Source organism: Chiloscyllium punctatum, chromosome 38 (assembly GCF_047496795.1).
Source record: "Chiloscyllium punctatum isolate Juve2018m chromosome 38, sChiPun1.3, whole genome shotgun sequence".
In the NCBI taxonomy this organism is placed as follows: domain Eukaryota; kingdom Metazoa; phylum Chordata; class Chondrichthyes; order Orectolobiformes; family Hemiscylliidae; genus Chiloscyllium; species Chiloscyllium punctatum.
Genome location: NC_092776.1, coordinates 29,629,151 through 29,651,179, shown reverse-complemented (window position 1 = coordinate 29,651,179; position 22,029 = coordinate 29,629,151). Strand labels below are relative to the sequence as shown.

Sequence of the window (22,029 nt, the reverse complement as noted above, 5' to 3'; positions counted from 1 at the left end):
ATCTAAATTAGTCATTCTTCACAAGAATACAGAAAACAAATTCAGGTGATAGAACCATAAACTCCATCTTGAGCACTTTCCAGGATAATACTGCAATCAAATACAGGATCCCCATTTATCTCCCTAAGTGCATATTCCAACTGAGATCTGCACAAGCTAGAAATTGAACCTGAAATCTGCTCTATATTCAAAATTCCATGTGATGGAATGAGAGAACTTACCATAGACAAACAAAACACCAAGGTCACCATTTAAATTACTGCCTTTATTAAATTTAAAACAAAACATGTAACATTTTCAGAACATAAATGCATTAAACAATGATTACAATTCAACTTCAATAGAAAACAAATTGCAAATTTACTCAAATGACTAGAAATTATTTATTTACAAAATGGTAACTTTAAAAAATCCTCTGCTGATGTGCTATCCTTTGCCAACACGAAAGTTCAGTTGGCTTCCCATCTGAATAAGAACTGTTCATTAACACTAAGAATTCAGTATTTCTAAGTTAATTAAATATTTAGCAGAACAGAGACAACTTGATATAGGAAGCAAAATTACTCCAAGTCAAAGCTTCCACAGGTAGTCTCCAAATGAATTTCCAACTCCCCTTTATCAGCTATTGTCTTAAGTTTAAGAGATTCCATTTGGAGAAAATATATTGCTAATGCAAAGGACCAGTGATCCAAGCTCCATTATATAGAAAAGACAATGACACTATTTGACATGCTGCCTCAGAAAACAAGTAAGCACATTTTTATCAATGTGACGTCTATCATACAGCGGATATTGAAAGCTTGGGAGAACAAGATAAAATCAATACTAGCTCTGCTCAGAGCTGTGTTATCTACTCAACATCAATATTTTTTCATGAAATTAGGAAAATTAATAAATGTTTGGATAAACGATAGGAAGGATAAAACCCAGTTGCAGAAAAACTCACTTGGGCTTTGTTTCCGCGTCTGTCACTTGTCGAATATAGATACTGTCTTCAGGGTGCTCAATTTCACCTTTCTCATACATGTATGATGATGCTATAGCAATTGCAGAGCCATCATTGCTGAAAGCAAGCGATGCAATACTGGTTGGGTAGCGGTGGAACTGGCACAATCTTTTCTTGTTGAAGGGGTCCCAGATATTCACAAATCCATCAGAGCCCCCTAAAATGTAAACACCAAAAATGGTTCAGTTCCACTTGTTTAATATAATTAGGACTGGTTGGCTTAGTTTGAACCTTTACCCAAGTAAGATGTTAATATACTTATTTTTTAAAAATTAACACATTATCCTGAATTTGAAATCCATTCAATTTTCATTTACATGCAAATGCTTCAGACAAATGACATTTCAAAATGTTAATAGAGCAACGTACAAGGAAAGGAGGGCTAGGTTCACAAATATTTATTATTTCAAATCAACCCTTCGATTCAGCACATTTCAAATGCTCAGTAATGCTGACAATCTTGTTTCAATTTCTGACCAAGTAATATTGTTATAATGCAAATCTTTTCAAAGATATGAGTGCAGCAAGTGTGTGACAATATCATCACTTCAAAACCACACACCAGTCAAACTTCTAAACATATTGCTATTATTTTATCATAATAAGTTACAAGTTTAAGAATTAACAAAAATTTAATCCCGTCAGTATCAGAACACCTTTTGTCGCACTGGCTGCTACAATGCAAGCAACAGCCCAAAGGAAGCTCAGGATGATTATGTTTTCTAATGCCCAATCCAGGAGAATTTTAAAAAAAGAATGGCAACAAAATTGCATGTTGAGGTAACTTTGATTTGTCATTCACATCTTCCCCTCAATCTCTCTCCAAATCTAAACTACTCTTAAAACGTAAAACAAAGAGTTTTTCTGAAGTCAAGGGTCTTCTGTACACATCTCAGGTGATTAGTTTTCAAGATGAGTGAAATATTTGTCTACATATTCAGACAGGCATGTTTTCAGCTCAAGCAAAGAAACACAGGCAGTTTCCACTTTGGGGTCAAATCTGCAACGCAGGTGAAAACTGCCCTAGTTTCCAGAAAGTGTTTTTTAATAAAAAAAGTTTCCACTTAAAACTTTGCAAAAATAACAGCATTTTTAATCAGACGTTTTAGAACTTTTTTTCAAACTTTGTTTCAAAAATATTTCTCAATAAATTTAGGAATAGTAAATCAGTATACTTTTAGTAATCCAGCTGAAAATGGACAACACAAAATAACAATTTTGAATCAGAATAACTCAAGTCATTTGCCATAAATCAGATTTTAAGTAATTGCAACTACTTTATCTTCACCGAACCATTACTACCAAAATATCCTTAGACCTGTTCTCATGAGTTCAGTTAGAACTGCTAAGTGGATGATTCATCTCAGCCTCTTTCAGATATCCTGCAACAGAGGGCAGTCTTCAGCCATTTCCTAACACAAAGGAAGATGGTTGTGGTTTCTTAAGTTCAGTCATCTCAGGAGATTCTCAAGGAAACATCCTTGACCCAATAATCTTTAGCTGCTTCACTGATCTTCCCATCATCATAACTGACAGAAGTGGATATGTTTACTGTGCGACTAGCGCTGACTCCCCAGTCACTGAAGCAGTGTTCGATTGTAGCAAGACCTGGACAATATCCAGCTTTGGGCTGACAAGTGGCAAGTTACCTTCATGCTATACAAGGGCTGGGCAATGATCACCTCCACTGAGAGACAATCTTGACCTTCTCCTTGACATTCAACAGTATTGCTTAACTGAAACCCATAATAAAATCCTGGGTGACCATTAACCAGAAACTGAACTAACTAGCCTATAAATGCTTTGGCTACATCACAGGTCTGAGGCCAGGAATCATGCATCCCAAATAACTTGCCTGCTGACTCTCCAAAGCCTGCTCATCACCTGCAATGTACAAATCAGGAGTGCAATGGAATACCTGCCTGAAGATGTGCAGCTCCAACACTGGAGAAACTTGACACTATCCAAGACAAATTAGCCTGTCCAATTGGTACTATAATTTGCCAACATTTACTCTCATCACCACTGACACTCCAGATGTACTGCAGAAATTCACCAAGGATTCTTAAACAGCACCTTCTAACCTTGCCCATCTTGAAGAAAAAGGGGAGCAGAGACAACCACCTGCAGGCTCCCATTCAAGCTACTCAACATTCTAACATGGAAACAAATCATTGTCACAAGCTCAATTTTAGAATCTTCTCCAAGGTCTACAAATCAGCACAATTAACAAAAAAAAACTGTTAAATTAATTGCTAACCTTTACAGTCACAATCATCAGGACTGTCTTTTCAAGCTAACAAGATTCTGAAAACTAATTTGCGTTGGACGTCATTTGGGTTGGATGGATTGCAGATACATTGACTTGGTTTACTGCAATCTAGCAGAAACTCCAAAGCTGAACAAAATCTTTGGTACTAAAACAAACATTAAATGCCATAAAATATATTTCATAGAAATCAGATTGCTACCAGAGGCTCTGTTTCTTTACCTCTTCCCAGCTCTTCTTTAACACCAACAATCTAGGCCAATACACTGGATGACTAAGTTAAATAGGACTAGAATATTACTTTCACATGCAGTACCTAGAGATACTGCCAGATTTGCTGAGTTTATATTTTTAACCTCAGACTCTCACCATTAGTCTATCCTCAATTGTTTTCCCACTTCAACTGGTAAGGGAGGAAACTGTTACCCATTTAGATTAATATTCAATCTGACCAAAAAACCTTTGGCCACTTTGATCAACTCCAATAATTGAAAGAAAAAAAAAAGTTGATTTAATATTCCTATGTTTTCTCGATTTTTACTCTCAATGAGAATTCTGAAGAGGTTACAATTTCATATTTCAAAGACTTCTGGGCAATTCTGAAGTAGTGGCAAAATTGCTCATCAGCCAGCTCAACACTTCCAACCACTCTCAAAAACAAACAAACTCCCACTGTTGCCTACTTTCCAAAATCTAATAACATGCTTTATCCAGCTTTACTTTCTGAAGTCCTCCAATCTAACTTCTCCTGTCAAACAGCATTGGGTAATGTGAAAAGTTATACTGTAACTCAGAGGCTCAGTTTCTTCATTCGCCTTCAACTTCGCTAAAATTTCACCTCAGCAGTTTATTTTCATAATCCATTCTTCTTTCTATTAGTGGCTTGAACAATGACATAATAGCAACTCCAATAGTTTTGTCTTCATAACCACATACTCACCTGTTACCTACAGCTTCACCTTCAACTTCCTGTTCAAACCTGTGTACATCATACTCAATGATAATTCAGAAGCACATGGTCAACATTCATATGCAAATGATCAAAATACCATGTTCAAAATGTTGGCCATTCATTAAGACACTTTATAAATGAAGATAACTAAGTGAAAGGACACCATCCAAAAGAAGAGCAAGCGTAAAACTGAAAATACCTTAAAAAATGGTTAGGAGCAAACAGGAGGTTCAGAGAGTGTGTTTTGAAACAGCAAAGAACTAAACAAATGACAATATAGGCAAAAGAAGGGGAGAATATATTCAAAAAGCTCAAAAACAGAAAGAATCTGCAATTGTGGGAGGCAATGTTGACCTCGAGAGGGAGGTGTTAAAATGCAGTGAGGGTAAAGAGTCAACATAGGTTTAAGGTTAAGCGTATTGGTGATTGTGACTTTGTTTAGATAGGGGATATGGGCTGTTGCAATTTGTTGCTGATATAAACTTTGTACCTGCATCCCCTCCATTGATGTGTGCCAAACATTTCTTCCAGTTTAATGCTAACTCCCCCCTACTATGTCTGTGTTTGAATTTCCTTCTGCTAGCATTGTACTGAATCTAATTCAGGGTAAAAACAATGACTGCAGATTCTGGATTAGTGGTTCTGGAAGAGCATGACAGTTCAGGCAGCATCCGAGGAGCAGTAAAATCAACGTTTCGGGCAAAAGCCCTTCATCAGGAATAAAGGCAGAGAGCCTGAAGGGTGGAGAGATAAGCTAGAGGAGGGTGGGGGCGGGGAGAAAGTAGCATAAAGTACAATAGGTGAGTGGGGGAGGGGATGAAGGTGAAAGGTCAGGGAGGAGGGTGGAGTGGATAGGTGGAAAAGATGATAGGCAGATAGGATAAGTCATGGGACAGCGCTGAGCTGGAAGTTTGGAACTAGGGCGAGGTGAGGGAAGGGGAAATGAGGAAACTGGTGAAGTCCACATTGATGCCCTAGGGTTGAAGTGTTCTGAGGCGGAAGATAGGGCGTTCTTTCTCCAGGCGTCTGGTGGTGAGGGAGTGGCGGTGAAGGAGGCACAGGACCTCCATGTCCTCGGCAGAGTGGGAGGGGGAGTTGAAATGTTGGGCCACAGGGCGGTGTGGTTGATTGGCGTGGGTGTCCTGGAGGTGTTCCCTAAAGCGCTCTGCTAGGAGGCTTCCAGTCTCCCCAATGTAGAGGAAACTGCATTGGGAGCAACGGATACAATAAATGATATTGGTGGATGTGCAGGGAAAACTTGGATGGATGTGGAAGGCTCCTTTAGGACCTTGGATGGAGGTGAGGGAGGTGTGGACGCAGGTTTTGCAATTCCTGCGGTGGCAGAGGAAGGTGCCAGGATGGGAGGGTGGGTTGTTTGGGGGCATGGACCTGACCAGGTAGTCATGGAGGGAACGGCCTTTGCGGAAGGCGGTGGGAAGGGAGGAAAATATATCCCTGGCGGTGGTGTGTTTTTGGAAGTGGCAGAAATGTCTGCGAATGATTTGGTTTATGCGAAGGTTGGTAAGGTGGAAGGTGAGCACTAGGGGTGTTCAGTCCTTGTTATGGTTGGAGCGGTGGGATCTGAGGGCGGAGGTGCGGGATGTGGACGAGATGCGTTGGAGGGCATCTTTAACCACGTGGGAAGGGAAATTGCGGTTTCTAAAGAAGGAGGCCATCTGGTGTGTACTGTGGTGGAACTGGTCCTCCTGGGAGCAGATACAGCATAGGAATTGGGAATATGGGATGGCATTTTTGCAAGAGATAGGGTGGGAAGAGGTGTAATCCAGGTAGCTGTGGGAGTCGGTGGGTTTGTAAAAAATGTCAGTGTCAAGTCGGTCGTCATTAATGGAGATGGAGAGGTCCAGGAAGGGGGACGGAGGTGTCAGAGATGGTCCAGGTAAATTTAAGGTCAGGGTAGAATGTGTTGGTGAAGTTGATGAATTATTCCAGGTAAATTTAAGGTCAGGGTACAGTTTTACTAAACTTTAATTTCTTTCGCCACAGCAGTTTGTAAGACCACTTCAGCTTCCAGCAGTCAAAAACAACCTGCCTTTACATGTGAAGGTTACGTGTATAACAATATTATTAAAGATTCAGCCATGTTTTAAAATTAACTAAAATAATTAAAAGTGCCAAAACATTCTTGAACACAAAGAAAAATTAGGGCTATTTTTGTAAAGCTTTTAAAAGAAAAAGAAACATAGTTTGATAGTCAGGAGATGCATTTTCCACAAAATGTTCCTATTGTTTAAATTTCTAGAGTAAATGTGACTCTAATACCAAGCTGCAGAACTAAGTGCCACTCCAAGGCTCCAATCCATGAACTAAAATCATTTAATCGGTTTTTATCACAGCCATTTCAGTCTCTTGTTCTATCGATTTTAAAATTCACATCAATTTTTAAATGGCTTTGCTTAAATTATCTGCAAATAAATCATTTTATCCTTTCATGGAATGTGGACATTACAGGCAAGGCACCTGTTGTCCATCTCTAACTTGATGCTGCAGATGACTTTGTGCAGGTTCACTGGAAAACAAATTCCAAAAGTGACGGTACAGGAACTGGAGTAGTTACAAGTCTGGATGTTGTGCCGCTTTGAGCAACATGCAGGTAAGTCTTCTCTGATCTGCTGCATTGGTCTTTCTAGGATGTAGAAGTCATAGGTTTCCAAAGTACTGTTGAAGCAGCCTTGGTGAACTGCTCCAATAGAGGCTTTGAATGTATGCTACTGTCACTATCATGGTGGAATGAGTAAACGTTCGAGCTGGTGGATGGAGTGCTGATCCAGAATGGTGTTGAGCTTCTTTAATTTTGTTCAGGCAAATGGAGAGTGTAATCCAAACCTGACTTGCAGATGAAAGACAGGCTCAGGGAATTAGAATCTATTTTTAAAACCACTACATGGTCAAAGTGATTCCAAAACACAAAATATAAACAAATATTTTCTGAAGATATATAAATTTCAGGATTTGCATACTTACAACTGCAAAGATTACAAATAATCACATGGAGATGATTGGCCTGTGCACCAATGTGGGAAATGCACACAGATCTTTTCTGTTTTTAATGCTATTCAATCCACAAAACTAAAACCAAAAGGCTACGGTATACAAAAGCCTCCATATCCTCCAATGGTCCCCTGACTAGCATCTGAAGAAAGCACAGCAGCTGGTATTGGAAAGTAACAACAGCATATACATTAGATGAGTCAACTGCACTTTAATATCTCCAAAGTTAAAAATGACAGGTGCTGGTGCATGTGGGTAACCAAGTGAAGAATCCAAGGAAAATGTTAACTGTGCCAAGAATAGTTGAAAGGTAGTAGCCTGGTACTGAAGTTTACTTTGATCATACAAATCTAACCAATTCTGATTTAATAAACAAGAAGCAGACAAAAATCTAAAATATCATGAACTGAATTGGGAATCTCAAATTCATATAATAGAGGAGGAATTTCAAATTCAAGAAAAACAAACGAAAAAAAGTTTGTTTAAACAATGTTTTGTATAAACAAAACCATATCTGATGAAAATATGTTCAAATTGATCCAGCTTACTTGAATTCATGTTTCTGTACACATAAACCAAAACATACATTAATTTGAACCTGAAGTAACAGAAAATGTAACTAGATCAAAACATTATTTTTCAGAAAGCTAGTTAATTCATGTTTTGTATTACATCTTACCTGTAGCAAATGTGTTATGAACACTGTGAAAGGAAATTGCATTGACTGGATAAATTTGTTCAAGGTTGTTTTCTTTTAATCGGTGACATTTAAAAGCATATTTTTTCTTCTGCACTTCTGGGTTTGGATCAAGATACTCCACTGCAACGCGTCCCTCAATTGAACTCAGAACGTAACCCTAAAAAGCAGAAAAATTTGATACCATGAAAACTCCAGAAGTTCCAAAACCAGATGAAAAAAAATCTTTATGCGTAAATCATCACAATACCCTAATACTTCTTCATTCGACGCAAGACAGGAGAAATCAATACATAATTTAGCTCTCATTTGCCACTGCTCAAAACCTACTGTAAATACACAGTAATATTGAATATAATTGGCACCTAGGAAAAAGTGTAGACTGCAGATGCTGGAGACCAGAGTTGAAAAGTGTGGTGCTGGAAAAACACAGGCCAGGCAGCACCCGAGGAGCAGGAGAATCGACGTTTCGGGCATAAACCCTTCTTCAGGAATGAAGGGCTCATTCCTGAAGAAGGGCATATGCCCGAAATGTCGATTCTCCTGCTCCTCGGATGCTGACTGGCCTTCTGTGTTTTTCCAGCACCACACTTTTCAACTATAATTGATACCTGTAAAGTGAAAGTGGATAGAGTTGAGAAGACGACACAAAGCATTTAACTAATAGGCCAAAGTAGTATCACCATCTATGTCTTGCACAACAATACCTTCCACATGCATTCTTGCATGAACCCACTGACCTTCATATTCTGTTGTAGCCTGCTTCTCACACGAGATCATATAATATTTTTAAAAGATACAAGTACAATGAATCATTTGTTAAGACTTGCTTTTCACTGACAGGAACTCTTACACTGGTGCCAGGTCAAAATCATGATTCAGTATCTAGTAGAAATCATCAGTGATTTCAGGCATTAAACTGGCATTTAACCATACTACAGTGGGCAACTATAGCTACTTTGCAGCAATTTGAAACAATTTCACAGCATTGTTAAACTGCTATGTCCATCTTTTATAACATTTCTAATCAAAAACTAACTCAGTTTTTTTCCCCACTATGAACCCGTGGAAGTAGTTGCAAAGGAAAAGTCAACGTAAAAAATTGTCGTCAGACTGGTTGCCATCTGTGCAACTAAGTCTTCTGCCTCACATATCCTAACATAGCATGAGGAAATCTATAGAACCTCACAGTCTATAATGTATCCAAGGAAAACATTGATCAAATATTTCTTTTAAATACAAGTCAAAACACATTGTATTTTCTATGATGAGTACTTCACGAATACTATAAGCAGGCAACATTGCTTACATTGACCAAAACTTTAATAAGATATCATTTTTTTTTCTGCTAGTAAAACAAAATATAATAAGTTGGACAATTGCAGTACCTCACAAGAAGGTGGAAAACTGCATCTTGCAAAGGGGCTTGTTCAAGAAACATGACAACAAGTTAAGAGTTTACAGCTCACAAGATATACAGTAGCCCAGATTTTCTAACAGTAAGAAACTCGGACATAAGGAGCGCATGAATTTCAGCCACTCACCAATAACTTGCACAGTATTTTAACACATGGACTTTTAACTGTCACAGAACTTTCGCATGCTGGTGTCTGTCCCTGTCCCTCCCTCCACTCTCTCTCTCTCTCTCTCTCTCTCTCTCTCACAGACACACACACTCTCTCTCTCTGGCTCAGTATTCTTATGTTTTAAATACTTTAATACTTTTAAGTTTATAAAGTCAGATTTTTTAAAATTAAAAAAAAAAGTGTCATAACTGGTTTAAAATAAGCTCATCTGTCAATGAGCTGAAAATTGGTCTCAAGGGTTTGTCTCCAATTCCCCAGCAACAAGGTTTCATCAGTGTTATATTAACACAACGTTTGCTCCTCCTGGTGCAATGCCCTGCTGCAGCGAGAGAAGGTGGTTCTAACTGCAGCTAACAAACTAGGTTAAGTTTCTATCTCTGAAATCAGCAAACATCACTGCTTCTCCACTAGTCACAACATCCAGGACTCTAGGTTGTATTTTTAGGACTGTTGAATATAAACCAGAGATCACATAGGGTTATTGTGAAAATAAAAACAAAATATTGGAGATTCTGGAAAGTTCAGATAAAGTTAAATATGTTGGAAATACTCAACAGGTCAGACAACATCTGCAGAGAGAAGGATAAGGATTTTTATATATTTGCAACTGAAATCACTAATCTGTTTTGGTCCTCATATCTTAAGAATAGGGAGGCTGTGGAAAGGTGTAGAAGAACAATTGGATAGACACATGCATAGGAAAGGTTCAGAGGGATATGGGCCAGCAAATTTGATATAACACGATTGACAAACTGAGGACATTATTTCTATAGCGCGAACTTTTAAAGTGTATATTGGTTATAATGCAATTCCGACCCCATTAATTTAAATGGTATTGCTACTACACAAGTTTCCTATGACACGGCATGACATGAGAACAAAACTACCAAATTATCGCAGAACCAACTATGGCTGCCAAGACACATTTACATTTTTATTTTCATTTTAGAATCAGCCATCTACAACAACTTCCATATTTTGTGATAACTGAGCTTCTCACAATCATATGAATTTGAAAGCTTCAGACAGAAGAGAACATTGCCAGTTAGAAGACGAAGAATTAGTTAATTCACATTGCAACATACGACGGAAAAGTCTCTTGGAGCTTGCATGATTTCCTTCAGCCTAGTTTTTGCACTTCCCAAGATACTTCAAGATATTTGGGAAGTTAGAATGGCATGCTGCTATACAATTTATCAGGTGTAATAATTCTAAATGCATCAAATTATCTTTTTTTAACCCATCTCCAAGATAATGGGAGCTCCTACATTCTATACATTGACATACAGTGTAAAGATAATTAGCTCACTTAACTGGACAACTGGTTTGTGCTGCAGAGTGATGCCAACAGCACGGGTTCAATTCCTGAGCTGATGAACGCTATCCTGAAATTCTTCTCAACCTCTCCCCGGCCTGAGGTGTGACGACCCTCAGGTTAAATCACCACCAGTTGTCTCTCTCTGATCTGAGAGCAGCCCTACGATGACTTTAACTTTGCATAGTGTACGAGTCAACCAAAACATGTTTGAGCCAATTATAATATTGCTTAAGATGAATAATACATTAAATACCTGTTTATTTGGAAATGCTCTGATGCAGCGTGTCTGATACTTCAGACTGGACTCTCTCCTTTGCTGTACATATCCCATGTTCCTCAGGTCCCACACCAGCACACGGCGGCTAGCAGTACCCACAATTAGGCGATCTCCTGAAACAGAAAGCGTGTACACCTAAGGAGAAAAAGAGTAATACTTTATATTATAACTGCACACATTAAAGAAAATATCTATGCAACACTAAATCCTAATCTATCAAAAGGAAATAACAATTAAGTGAACTGCCCACTTTTCAATTAACGATGACAAATATCTTAAGGCAATTTGCATTTAGGACACCATACTTCATTAAAATCAGAAGTGACTGTACTGACTCTTTACAGTCAGTGCATTATCCAAGATTCTTCGAATAGTTTTGAAAATTACATAGTGACAAATACATGTGCATTCCGATCATTATGATCTCAGCCGATGGTAAGACGACTAGCCAGATTGGAAACCAGCTTGATCGATCAAACATTTATTTTCTGTAGTTAGTCACAGAGTATGTTCACATGGAGCTGCTTAAGGTTTTTAATATAAAGAACAGAAGTTTACTGCACAAAAGAAAACAAAAATGACAGTGTTGAAAGATTTTAAACAAACAGCAAATAAAGTTTCAACCTTTTTCCCATCGACATCCCTATAGATATTTAATCCAACAGAAATACCACTCAGCTGTCGAATTATCTCCCCCCTCCAGCTTATTCTTCTTATATTGCAGTTTACAACAGCCTTCCCATTCTGCTTGCCTTCAGTTCCACCAAGTTGAGACTTTTTACACAAATATAGCGTGGACTTCAGAAACTAAAATTAAGATGAAAAGGCTCTTCTGAACCAAAATCTGAATTCTTTTGCTCAGCGGAAATTGTGCTCCAGAACTAAGTTCTAATTCTCCAAACTGAAGTCAAATTAAACTAGTGTGGTTGCAGTCTGTACTCTCCATCAGTCCTAAACTCAGCTGTATAAAGATTTCATCAATAACGCACAAGTATCCTATTAGGCACTTAACTGAAGCATGCTTACTTGCAAATGGATGTATTTAGGTTACCATTCCAAACAACTTTCTAATCTCAGATAATTTACATTCAAGAACTAAAACCAAAATATGTCACCATTTTAAAACTCCAAATTCCCAAATGATAACCATCTTATTATTTGTTAAAAGGGAACTTGGACATTAGTGACTACATCAGCATTTATTGCCCATCCCTAATTGTCCTGGACAAAGTGGTGAGCTACCAAATCAAACTACTGCAATACTTGGGATGGAGGCACTCTTCAGAACTGAGTGCCAAGATTTTGACCCAGCGACAGAGCTCCAAGTCAGGATGATGTATGACTTTGTGTGGAACTTGCAGGTGATGGTGGTCCCATGCACCTGCTGAACTCATCTTTCTAGACAGTCGAGGGCATGGATATGTAAAGTAACGAAGGATCCTGCAGTCCATCAGTAGTAGGATGAGTAAATGTTATAGGGGCTAGATGAAGTGCTAATCAAGTGAACTACTTTATCCTCAAAGGTATCAAACTTAAGTGTATTGCAGCTGCACCTGTCTGGGCAACTGAAGAACACTCCATCACACTCCAGATACGTAACTTGTGGACAAGGGACTGGCACTGTGAAGACAGGATGAGAAATACTGAATTCAGAGTCTCTAATCTGTCAGTCTTAAACTTTACATCATGGAAACAAACCATTCGGTGCACCGCATCCATGCCAACCGATATCCTAAATGGATCTAGCCCCACTTGCCAGGAATTTGCCTATACCCCTCTAATAAACCCTTCCTATTCATGTACCCATCCAGACATCTTTTAAGTGTTGTAAGTGTACATACTTCTAGCAACTTGTTCCATACATGCACCACTCTCCATGAAAAAGTTGCCCTCTCATATTAAACCTATGCCCTCTATTTTGGATTCCCCTACCTTGGGAAAAAAGATCTTCAAATTTACCCTTTCCATGCCCTTTATGATTTGATAAACCTCTATAAAAGGTCACTCCTCAGCCTCTGACAATCAAGAAGTCACAGCCTATTCAGTCTCTCCCTATATAAACCTTACAACTTCAGCAACAACCTCAAAATCTTTTCTGAACCTTTTCAAGTTTCACAACATCCTTGCTATAGCAGGGAGACCAGAACCAAACTCAGTATTCTAAAAAAGGGGCCTAACCAATGCCCTGTACAGTTGCACCATGACCTCCCAACTCCTATAACTCTACACTTGATTTGATTGGTCAGCGCATTAAGTGCCTTCTTCATTACCCTGTCTCCTGCACCCCTAGGTCCCTTTGTCGCAACACTCCCCAGATCCCTAGTCTGCCCTGATTTGCCTTACTAAAATGCAACACCTCATATTTCAATTAAACTTCATCTATTACTTCTTGGCTCGTTGGTCCATCCGATGGAGGTCCCGTTACACTGTGACGAAACCTCCTTCACTGTCCACTACACCATCAACTTTGGGGTCATCTTCAAACTTACTACCATACCTTCCATATTCACATACAAATCATTTTCTAAATTAATGAAAAGCAGTGGACCAAGCACCAATCCTTGCTGCACACCTTTAGTAAATTCTTGTAGCGACACATACATATGTCTCGCCCAGTTTAGCTTCCGGTCAATAGTAAACCCCAGAATTTGGCATAGGTATTCAACAACATTAAAGTCATTGAGGATCAAGAGGCAATATTGGGCTCCCTATTAAGCATTGCCTAGCTTTTGTATGGTATGAATGCTACTTGCCACCTACAGGGCCAAGCCTGGTTGTTGTTCTGGTCATGCTGCAATTGAACAGACTGATTCAGTATCTGAGGAGCAACAAATGGTACTCAACGGTGTTTGCGAATGATGGCACACTCTTCGTGACCTTCTATCCTCCTTACGGTTAACACTAACTTCATGCAGAGCCAGTGAATAATAATAGAATATCCTTGATAGAATAGAATATATTTTATTGTTAGCAAGTTTTTTGAGAAGATTTGCAGCTCAGGTTGAGGTTCTGGATGTTGGTTTGCTTGCTGAGCTGGAAGGTTAATTTTCAGACATTTCGTCACCATACTAGGTAACATCTTCAGTGAGCCTCCGGACAAAGCACTGATGTTTCCTGCTTTCTATTTATATGTTTGGGTTGGTGCTGTCATTTCCTGTGGTGATGTCGTCATTTCCTGTTCTTTGTCTCAGGGGGTGGTAAATGGGGTCCAAGTCAATGTTTTTGTTGATAGAGTTCTGGTTGAAAAACCACACTTCTAGGAATTCTCGTGCGTGTCTCTGTTTGGCTTGTCCTAGGATAGATGTGTTGTCTCAGTGGAAGTGGTGTCCTTCGTTATCTTTATGCAAGGATACCAGTGAAAGAGGGTCATGTCGTTTTGTGGCTAGTTGACATTCATGTATCCTGGTGGCTAGTTTTCTGCCTAAATGAAGTGTTTCGCCATCTGGAACACCAACTTACAAATTGGCCAAGGAGCTACATCAAAGACTAAACCCTTAGGAGAAGACTCATGCCATTCCAACCACTCCACCCAAGAATTCCTGAAGACCAAAGACACTAAGATAGAGAGGATGAAATAATGGTCTCCTTTGATGTAACAGCCCTGTTCACATCAATCAACCTGGCCAAGGAAACACTAACTATACTATTAGAAGACCCAAAGACACATACACCAAATACCATCAACTTCATCAGCAATGACAGTATCATCAAGCTAGTGGACCTGTGCCTTACTACCCACTTCACCTTCAACAACAAGACCTACAGACAAACCAACGGAATGCCCATGGGATCTCCAATATCAGGGTTCTTACAGACAGTAATGCAGAGACTCGAACAAACAGTTTGAACAAAAGCCAAACATCCAACCCAAATTTTGGGCCCGCTAAGTGGATGACACTTTTGTCATCACTAAATGAAACAAATTAGAGGAAACCTTCAAGACAATCAATAATACCTTTACTGGCATAAAATTCACTAAAAAGGAGGAAAACAACAACAAACTGCCTTTCATAGATGTCACACTAGAGTGAACAGCCAACAGGGAACTTCAAACCGGCGTTTACAGGAAAACACCACATATGGAACAAATATTGAACTACAGAAGCAATCATGCCAACATCCAAAAACTAAGATGGATCAGAACATTATTTCAATGAGCCACCACACGCTGTAGCACACAGAGGAACTATGCAGAGCAGAGGAAAATCACCTACACAGTGCATTCAAAAAGAATGGGTACATAGTGAACACAGTCCGTCGACTTCTCAGCAATAAACCCAAACAAGCAGACAAAACACATCCAGAAACCCGAACCACTCTCCCCTACAAAGACATCTCTGAAATGACCGCCAGACTACTCGGACCCTTTGGCATCATAGTAGCCCACAAACCCACCAACACACTTGAACAACAGCTAATGAACTTGAAAGACACTATATAGACAACAAGTAAAACTAATGTCATTTACAAAATACCATGCAAGAACTGGGACTTCCTTGCGTCACGCTGTATTATTCTAGGCACAAGGATTTCATACCCTCCATGGCAGATGGTTAAGTTTGAATTCAATAAAGTCTAGGACTAAAAACCTGCTTAATGACAACTGTCATTCATTAGTGTAATTTTAGGGAAGGAAATCTATCATCCTTTTGTGGTCTGGCCTACATGCGATTCAGCCATACTCCAACATGGTTGATTCAAATAATTCTATGACCCAATTGCCTCAAAATGGCCTAGCGAGTCCTCAGTTCAACTAGGGATGGGCAACAAACAGAATTGTAGAGATGCACAGCAAAGAAACAGACCCTTCGATCCAATGTCATTCAAATATCCAAAATTAATCTAGTCCCATTTGCCAGCACTTGGCCCATATCCCTCTAAACCCTTCCTAGTCATACACCTGCTCCTGGCATGCTATCCTACACCTGTTAAGTCAGGGCTCCTAACCTAATAACAGAGGCAAAATGGAAGATATGCCAGGTTACAAATGGTGTTGCTGATGGCCCACAGCACTTGATGAATGATCCAATCTTGTGTTGCAAGAATCCATTCGAAATCTATTCCAGTCAACACAGCGGTAGCGTGGTAGTCACTACTTCCGATGTATATGCTGCAGGTGATGGCGTGGTCAAATGGATTTTCCTCTTGTTGGTTCCCTCTCTATTTCCACAGACCTAGTTTGACAAATCAGTAGATGGCACAGAAGGTTTAGTGAGTTTGCATCTTCATGTACTCATTAGTAAGGATATGAATATTGACAGGGATACTATATAGGGAGGAGCCAACAGAATTTAACTCACATTGAAGATGGTATGGGATGTAGCTCAGCTGGTGTTACACTTCACTGAGGTAGTGCACATTAAAATTAGAGACTTCTATTCTCAGAGTCATCACAAAAGTCAAGGTTGTTAAAAGGTACACAAAATTCCCCAATTTGTCTTTTCAGACCCAGGTTGACAAAGCTCAACCGTGTATCATTACTTCAGAGTTACAATTTATTAAAAATAGATTTTAAGTAACTATGAAGTGTTAACATTTAACTTCACATATAACATATAAAGGATTCTAACCGCCTATAAACACATGCAGACACAGAAACAAAATATATTGTGCTTACTGGTGGGAGGGAAAAACTGGAAGGCAGTTCAAATGGTCCTTCTCTACAGGGTTCACTAAGACGATCCTTTTAGAACATAGAACAATACAGCACAGAACAGGCCCTTCGGCCCACGATGTTGTGCCGAACATTTGTCCTAGCTTAAGCACCTATCCATGTACCTATCCAATTGCCACTTAAAGGTCACCAATGATTCTGACTCTGCACTCCCACAGGCAGCGTATCCCATGCCCCCACCACTAAAGAACCTACCCCTGACATCCCCCCTATACCTTCCACCCTTCACCTTAAATTTATGTCACCTTTTGGGATGAGTGTACCTGCTGCTCCTCAGATCGGTCTTCTCCAATTACTTTCACTTCCTTTCAGGAGGAGAAGAAGTGACTCAATTGCGAATTATAACATCTCTAAAACATAAAATGGGTCAAAAGCCACACTTACAGCAACTGCCAAGGAAAATTAAACTGACTTTCTTCAGGTTTTATGTATCTTTCACTGAAGAGAAAAAGCACCTCACTTTCTGGCCATCTCATTCACATCCACAAGCTGTTCAGCTACTTGGGAGCCAACTATGTAGTTGCTGCTAGGCAGAAGGCAAATTGTCATCACCATCTGGACCACTCCTCAAATCAATCAGCTGCTTGTTGCCAGTCAAAGATCCAGTGTCAGTTTGTCTGCAACTAAAACAACTCCCCAGATTGCTTGAACAAAACAACAATATAGACAAGTGCTGGCAACTTGCTTTTACATATAGCAATTCCTTCCACAATTCTCCATTTTAAAAACAGTCCTTTTCCCATTTGAGTCCACAATCAAAAATATCATCTTCATAAAAGCTGGGGAATGGCACCCTTAAGAGAAGTTAATCTTGGAGCAGACAAAAGACACGTGACTATTTCAACAACAATGACAGAATGGTAGTGATTGAAGGACAGATCTGAACTTATGGTGTCTATCATAATCACTTAATTCCTCAAAAGTATTTTCAAGCCAAACACTTCAGAAGTGAAAACACTGCTGTTGTATAGGAACCACATTAGCTAATTTGTGCACAGACAACTTCTACAAACATTAGTGATGACAGAGGTTTTTTTAAGGGATGCTGTTTGTTAGATAAATATTGGCAGTATACCGTGGTAACTCCTCGGTGACAAAAGTCATTATGTATTTTACATCAACTCAATGGACAGATAGGGCCCTAGTTCAACATCACATCTGAAATCAAAACTCCGATGCAGAAATAGCATACAAATTTAAACACAGAACGAACAATCAGGTGACAGAATGCAACAGTAGAATGCAGGATTATGAAAAATTGAACATCGTACAGATATCAGCAAGGACAGTACACATAACAGAAACAGGAGTCAAATAATCATGAAACTCTTCGAATGTAGCCTTGTGGCTATAGAAAGAAAAAATCAAGGCAAGAATCACAAATTATGGTGTGATAAGGAGAGAATGAAAGTATGGATTCAGAGAAATACATCAGCAAGAGGTGTAGAAAGTGCAGTAGACAACTAACTTGTTAGACTGAGTTCCCTTCTTAGTCAGAAATAACTAGTTCATCGTTGTTTCAGTCATGAGACACTCAGAACTGATTTTACCATAGGACCAATTGGATTTACTGTGATCATGTGTGGAGGGGGGGTCTCTTCAAAGTAGTCCTGCAGCTAAGTTTAGCCACTCTTGACATCCAAAAATGACTCAAACAACTGACTGAGCATTTAGCCAAACAAACAAAGAAACTACAGTACAGCATCCTCTTTATCTACCTTCAGTTCTTCTTCTCCCAATCATTTAACTTCACGTACCGTGAGCATATTGATCCCCATTAATTATCTAGATTGTGGTGTGAAAATTGTAGTCATTCAGCCTTTGCAGTGTGGTCTTAAAACCCAGTCAACTGCTTTCAACTTGCACTTAATTCTTATTCATTGCTTACTTCTGTTTGAATTGTGCAGCCTGAAATTTAGAAAAGGGCAGCCTATGACATCTTATTGGATTATGAATCCCGAATTGTTCAGTGCTTGTAACCTGTGACTTAAACAAACTTAACAGGAATAAGGTATCTTTTCATCTTTGGCAGCAGGGAAGAATCTTAAGTTGCTGAGACCAATGACTTCTAATTTGGTCAGATTTAAAAATGTGTTCACTTATGAGACAAAAACATTAGAGACTGCCTTTTCCAAACATCCACGAAATCTGTACAGGCCAACAAATAAAGCAATAAGCAAACTGGAGTGAACTGTTCAAGCTAGCTTTAAGAGTAGATAGGGCATATCCTAAAAGGGTTAAAAAAGTGAATGTTAAGACTGCACATAATACACTGATCATTTCAATCAGATATTTCATAAAAACCTCACCCAAAGACAGTGACAGAGGGATTTTGTGATCAAAGCAAGGGTGCTCCAAACCAGCTGCAAAGAAAGCCTTGGTGAGATACCTTAAATTCTGTGGCTAGAACTTTCACATCTCTTGTTTAATTGCAGTATTGTTTAACAGGAATACAGAGTCAAGTTCGAGTGATGTCATCAAGCTATGCAATCAGCAATTCACATCGAGGAGTGATCAAACAGTAAACTATGAAATCAAAAGCACATATCCAATTTTTTAAAATTAATTAGAATGCACAATAAAGACTGAGACAAACATATGGGGAAGAAAGGTGGAAGCTGAAACACCATGAACAAAGTTTAAAATTCAATTATTTAGATCTGAAAACATGCAACATCATTCACCAAATATAAAATTATTTTCATGATCAAATTTGTTGTTCAGCAGCAGTTTTTACAAACATCAATAAAAATTCAGATGCTTCACTGAACAAAGGGTTTCATCAGGTGGCTGGCATGGATGGGACAGCAGGACCACAGCACTGCCTGCAGAAAAGTAAACGACAAACTGCAAGCTTAGGATTGTCACATTAATCTGCACTAAACCTTGAAACTGGGATCACAGTCCACCATCAAAAACCCTGCAAATTCAGAGCATTTATCATTTATCTGCCTAAAAGGGAGTGAATGGAAGATGCTGAACAGATTAAAGAATTGGTCCAACTAAACATTAGACCCAGACTGCAACTGAGTTTCTGCAGAAAATACTAAATGACAACGTCGTTTATCTTAATTTCTGATCAATCTTACTCTGCTGTTCTGGACCAAGTGGGTGCGACTACCTATTTGTCAAGTGAATACTGCCAGCAGGACTTTTATGTTTGGGATGCTCTCCTCTGGCCTCATTGAATATAAAGGAATGCAAGAGGAGTTAGCGTTTAGTACAATGCACATTGTCAAGTGAGAGAAACTGAAACCAGCACTGACAGATCTGTACAGTCATTAAGACTAGTGGATGTATTGAAAGGAAGTTTAATCATATACTTTGTTCTGAAATTCTGCAAGAGTTCTCTCAAGATAGCAATCTCTGCTTTCTCATTCCAAGTGCACAATTAATAGATTCATAAATATCTGACAATTGACCATATCCCTTTATCTTAAGCTGTATTTCAGATTGTGTTCCTAAACATGTTTAACTTGAGGCCTAATCTTTTTTAAAAATGTCAACTTTTTTCACCCCCCACAACTCCAAACCACAATTTGCTTAGTATATTTATGATACCGTAAAAGGCAATTATACAATAGTCATAGCACAGTTTCATAAATCAGATCAATTATTTTCAGTAATGCATGCATCTTTTAAATCACACATGTGCACACTGTTTGGAATGTTTGACTATACTTACAGTAGTACAGCTATTTCTCATACTTACATTCCCATAGGAAACACCCACAACTAACAATCTTTTATATATTCATACATGCAGCTATAAAATCATAATGTTGAATTCAAGCCTGTAATTTGGATCAACGGTTTAAGCAATAGATAATACATCTGCTTCTTTAGAAATACTGGTTGTCAAGTACTTTCTGCACTGCAAGTGTGATCTTCCCAACTCCTATGCACTCATAAATCAAACTGTAGAGCTGATGGGTCATGCAGATTCTGCCAGTCTACTCAGTGCACACATTCATCAGGAGAAGTATTACTCACTCAGATAAAAAACCTGATGCCATAATGAGCCCCAGTGAACCAATAAACAGCTCCATTGACAATGCCTGTCTGTTCCACTCCATTCTGTCACAGATTCATCACTAGCTCTTGGAAGCTAACATGTAATAAATCATACTCTCATTCACCACAAGCTATTTTCTTCAAACTAAGATCTTACTAAAAATTAGGCTAAGAATAATAGGGTGACTTCATGGTCACTTAGTAATGAATGTGGTAGATAATACAGTAAGAATAGGGTGCTTTAGGTGAGCAGTTGACTCCACAAAATTTACCTATGTTACCATGCAAACATTATAATTTACTAGATTCAAACCTTACCTACAATTACTTGGTCAAAATAAAAAACCATGGAAATGCATCCCCATATTGGCAATGTTATTTAATCCACTGTAAGAATGTCAACCTATTTTTCATAATACCAGACTGCATTTAAAAATGTTTCACCTGGAAATGGGAAAATAACATAACTACATATCTGCAAACTAAGGAAAGTACATGACAGATTTTAAAATGGCAATGATTGTGCTTTAGGCTGGAATGGAGCCCCTTTCTTTAAAGCTTTAGGTACAACACCCTTCTTTATCAAGTGTCTTGCATCATAAAGCATTATTTTAAAGCAGGTTGGTCCAACCACACAGTTAAGTTTTTCTTTTCATTTTCAAATTCCAAGAATCTTCCCCTCAATTATAAAATTTATTCAAGCAAAGATATAGATTTTCTTATTCTTAAACAGAATTAGGTAAATGCCTCTGGGAAATATTGTGCTTTGTCTATACTTGCATTTGAGTACACATTTTATACTCCAGTGTTTATTAATTTAAGCACTTAGATACTTACCAAAAAAGCAAACAAAATGGAATGCTGCACTAGTCAAAAATCACTATGTAGGAACAGAAAATCAGCCATTTTGCCTCACCAGACTATTCTGCCATTCAATTCAATTACAGATAATCTATCTTTTTTTTAAAATTGCACTTACCTGCCTTCCTCAATCTTTATACCTTGTCATACAAATGTGCAACCCTCGGGTTTAAGAAATTTTCAATTGACCCAAGCTCAGTTTTCTGGGAAGAGCTTCAGAATTTCCACCACCCTTTGTATTAAAGAATACTTTCTGGCATCAATTTAACCATGTTCAATCACATTTCCCTTTCATTTTCTATATTCTCGTGAATACAAGTCAACATAGTGATTTACAATCATATATAATTATCCAATCTTACTCTA

General features: G+C 38.6%; 1 protein-coding gene across 1 annotated transcript in view; it reads right to left on the bottom strand.

Moving 5' to 3' along the window:
- Nucleotides 1-244: 244 nt before the first annotated feature.
- bub3 (BUB3 mitotic checkpoint protein) overlaps nucleotides 245-22,029 on the bottom strand; it is a 36,265-nt gene continuing 14,480 nt past the window's right edge. Inside the window, exons 5-7 of the mRNA XM_072557515.1 lie at nucleotides 11,091-11,249; nucleotides 7,916-8,093; nucleotides 245-1,163 (exon numbers count right to left, since the gene is read on the bottom strand). Of these exons, the coding sequence (XP_072413616.1) occupies nucleotides 943-1,163; nucleotides 7,916-8,093; nucleotides 11,091-11,249 (558 nt within the window). The 3' untranslated portion in view covers nucleotides 245-942. The remainder of the gene's footprint in view (nucleotides 1,164-7,915; nucleotides 8,094-11,090; nucleotides 11,250-22,029) is intronic.